This window comes from Cryptomeria japonica, chromosome 5 (genome assembly GCF_030272615.1).
Source record: "Cryptomeria japonica chromosome 5, Sugi_1.0, whole genome shotgun sequence".
Taxonomy (NCBI): domain Eukaryota; kingdom Viridiplantae; phylum Streptophyta; class Pinopsida; order Cupressales; family Cupressaceae; genus Cryptomeria; species Cryptomeria japonica.
Genome location: NC_081409.1, coordinates 284,285,901 through 284,288,059, shown reverse-complemented (window position 1 = coordinate 284,288,059; position 2,159 = coordinate 284,285,901). Strand labels below are relative to the sequence as shown.

The window sequence follows — 2,159 nt, the reverse complement described above, 5'->3', positions numbered from 1 at the left end:
TTTTTAGATTTAATTTTCTAAGAAGGCCAACATTGGAGGGCAATTTCTCACAACTTGCAAAGATAAAATTTGTAATACAAAATTTGGGACCAAAATACTTAGATAGGGGCATTGGGAACCCTAGTCTATGATAGAGGTATTTGGCACCCTAGTCCTAGTAGTTTGAGCAAGAATGACAATTGTGAACAGAGGAATGCACCAAGTTATCAAAAGTGGTCCCGAACTGAGTATACTCAGACATGAATTAGGTACATATTGTGTACAACCACCAAAGTGAGTCCAAACTAAGTGTGAAATTGTAAAGGAATACGATTTACTACAGTACAATAATATAATGACCCCTTTATCTCTTTGTGACAACTACCAACTGACCATCTAATTAAATGTAAATGCACTTACCTTTGTTGATTTTATTTAAAATTTAGAATCTTACCCCATGGTTGCATCCACTCCATTTTAAAAAAATATGATGTAATCATTTGCTTTGTCCTGAATAATGCCTACTATAAATAGGTAGATTATTGACCCTCTTATCTACTCTTTAATTCTAATGTATTATTATTTCCATAAAAGCTGCATCCATGGCAATGTCTCGTCGTTATCTAGAGTCAATAGGTTTTATCTCGTTATCAATAACAACGTCATATGTAAAACCAAAGTCAGTGAATATCTCTAGGTGTGAGATAAAATATTAAAAAATATTGTAAAAGCATTGCATTAAATAATATAGGAGATATTATCTTTTATAAATGTCAACATAAGCTAAATAAAAGCATTTCGTTTTCTTCATTACTACTATTATCTAGATACAGTTTCTCAATTTAAAAATGTTTTGAGGATCGTATTTTCCAATGAAGTTTCTATTGCAATCCTATAGCTTATGTAACAGCAGCAGCAGCTCAGGAAGAAATTGCAGAAGCAAATTTGATGTGTCAAAAATAAGGCACTAAATATAGGAACAGCAGCCACATGTCTAATATAAAAGGACTAAACGGATTGGTATGCAAAAATATACAATAATATCTATTTAACTTGCCTATAGAACTTCTACACCTGCAGATATCCAATAACCAGAATGAGACACCATTGCAACTACAGTTCACGTGCAGAACATGAACCTTTGCCACCCTAGCACTGCATGCAGTCGTTCAAAATCCTGCTATAAACTCTCAATCCGATACTCATATATTTCTGTTATGTTATACAAGTCCCATAAGATAAAGACAATGGTTAAGGTAAAGATGAGGAAGATGGAAGCAATATTTCTGCTAGTTATGATTAGTATTGCTATGAGCAAGAGCTCTGTAATTGCATGTGGAAGTCCATACTGTAGGCCTCCTGTTTATAAACCTCCCACAGTTCCCAGTCCTAATGTCCCCTATAACCCACCTGGTGGAGGGAAGTGTCCTATAGATGCATTGAAGCTTGGAGCCTGTGTTGATTTACTCAACCACTTGGTACACATAGGTATTGGAGATCCTGTGATCAATAAATGCTGCCCACTAATACAAGGAGTTGCAGAATTAGAAGCAGCACTGTGTTTGTGCACAATCATTAGAGCTAAGCTTCTTAACCTTAATATCCTTCTTCCACTGGCTTTGCAGCTTTTTGTTCAGTGTGGCTTGACACCTCCTCCTGGCTTCACCTGCCCACCTCTTACTTGACTGGTAATGTATTTTAATGTTATTGTAATGAAAACATGAAAGGATCTTTTGTTTGATAGTTTCTTAGTCAAATAGTACGTTTCATGAAACATTTATGGATCTGTATGTTTATGACAGAGATTACAAATCTAAATGACAGTGATCAGAGTAGGGTTTTGGATTTCAGGTGGAGATATTTCTTCTGATCTTTCATCAACTAGACATTTCTAATAGCCTCCACGTATTTTGTCAAATGCTTTATTTGGTAGTTGTATTAGATTCCTAGTCTGGTTCAGTGTACGAAGCATATATAAGTATTTCAATAAAGTTTTTCATTGCAGCTTTTGTTTTTCTCTCAGTAGCATATATAAGCATTCTCCACATTAAAATTCGACCATATACATAAATTTATTAAATTTATGATGTATATTGCTAGTGTCAAATTTCTCTCAATCTTTTTGTAAGACATCTTGGACAAAGTTTCAACTATGAAATCAACTTTCTAAATAAATTTGT

At 34.2% G+C, this 2,159-nt stretch overlaps 1 protein-coding gene across 1 annotated transcript; it reads left to right on the top strand.

The window, feature by feature from the left end:
- Window positions 1-1,186: 1,186 nt before the first annotated feature.
- Window positions 1,187-1,722, top strand: LOC131039649 (36.4 kDa proline-rich protein). The gene has a single exon (XM_057972439.2). The coding sequence runs from the start codon at window positions 1,197-1,199 to the stop codon at window positions 1,662-1,664; it is 468 nt and encodes a 155-aa protein (XP_057828422.2). The 5' UTR covers window positions 1,187-1,196; the 3' UTR covers window positions 1,665-1,722.
- Window positions 1,723-2,159: the final 437 nt, after the last annotated feature.

Bases quoted from the DNA above. Each gene is read 5' to 3' on its own strand.
- LOC131039649 (XM_057972439.2), top strand. From the start codon at position 1,197: ATGTTATACAAGTCCCATAAGATAAAGACAATGGTTAAGGTAAAGATG.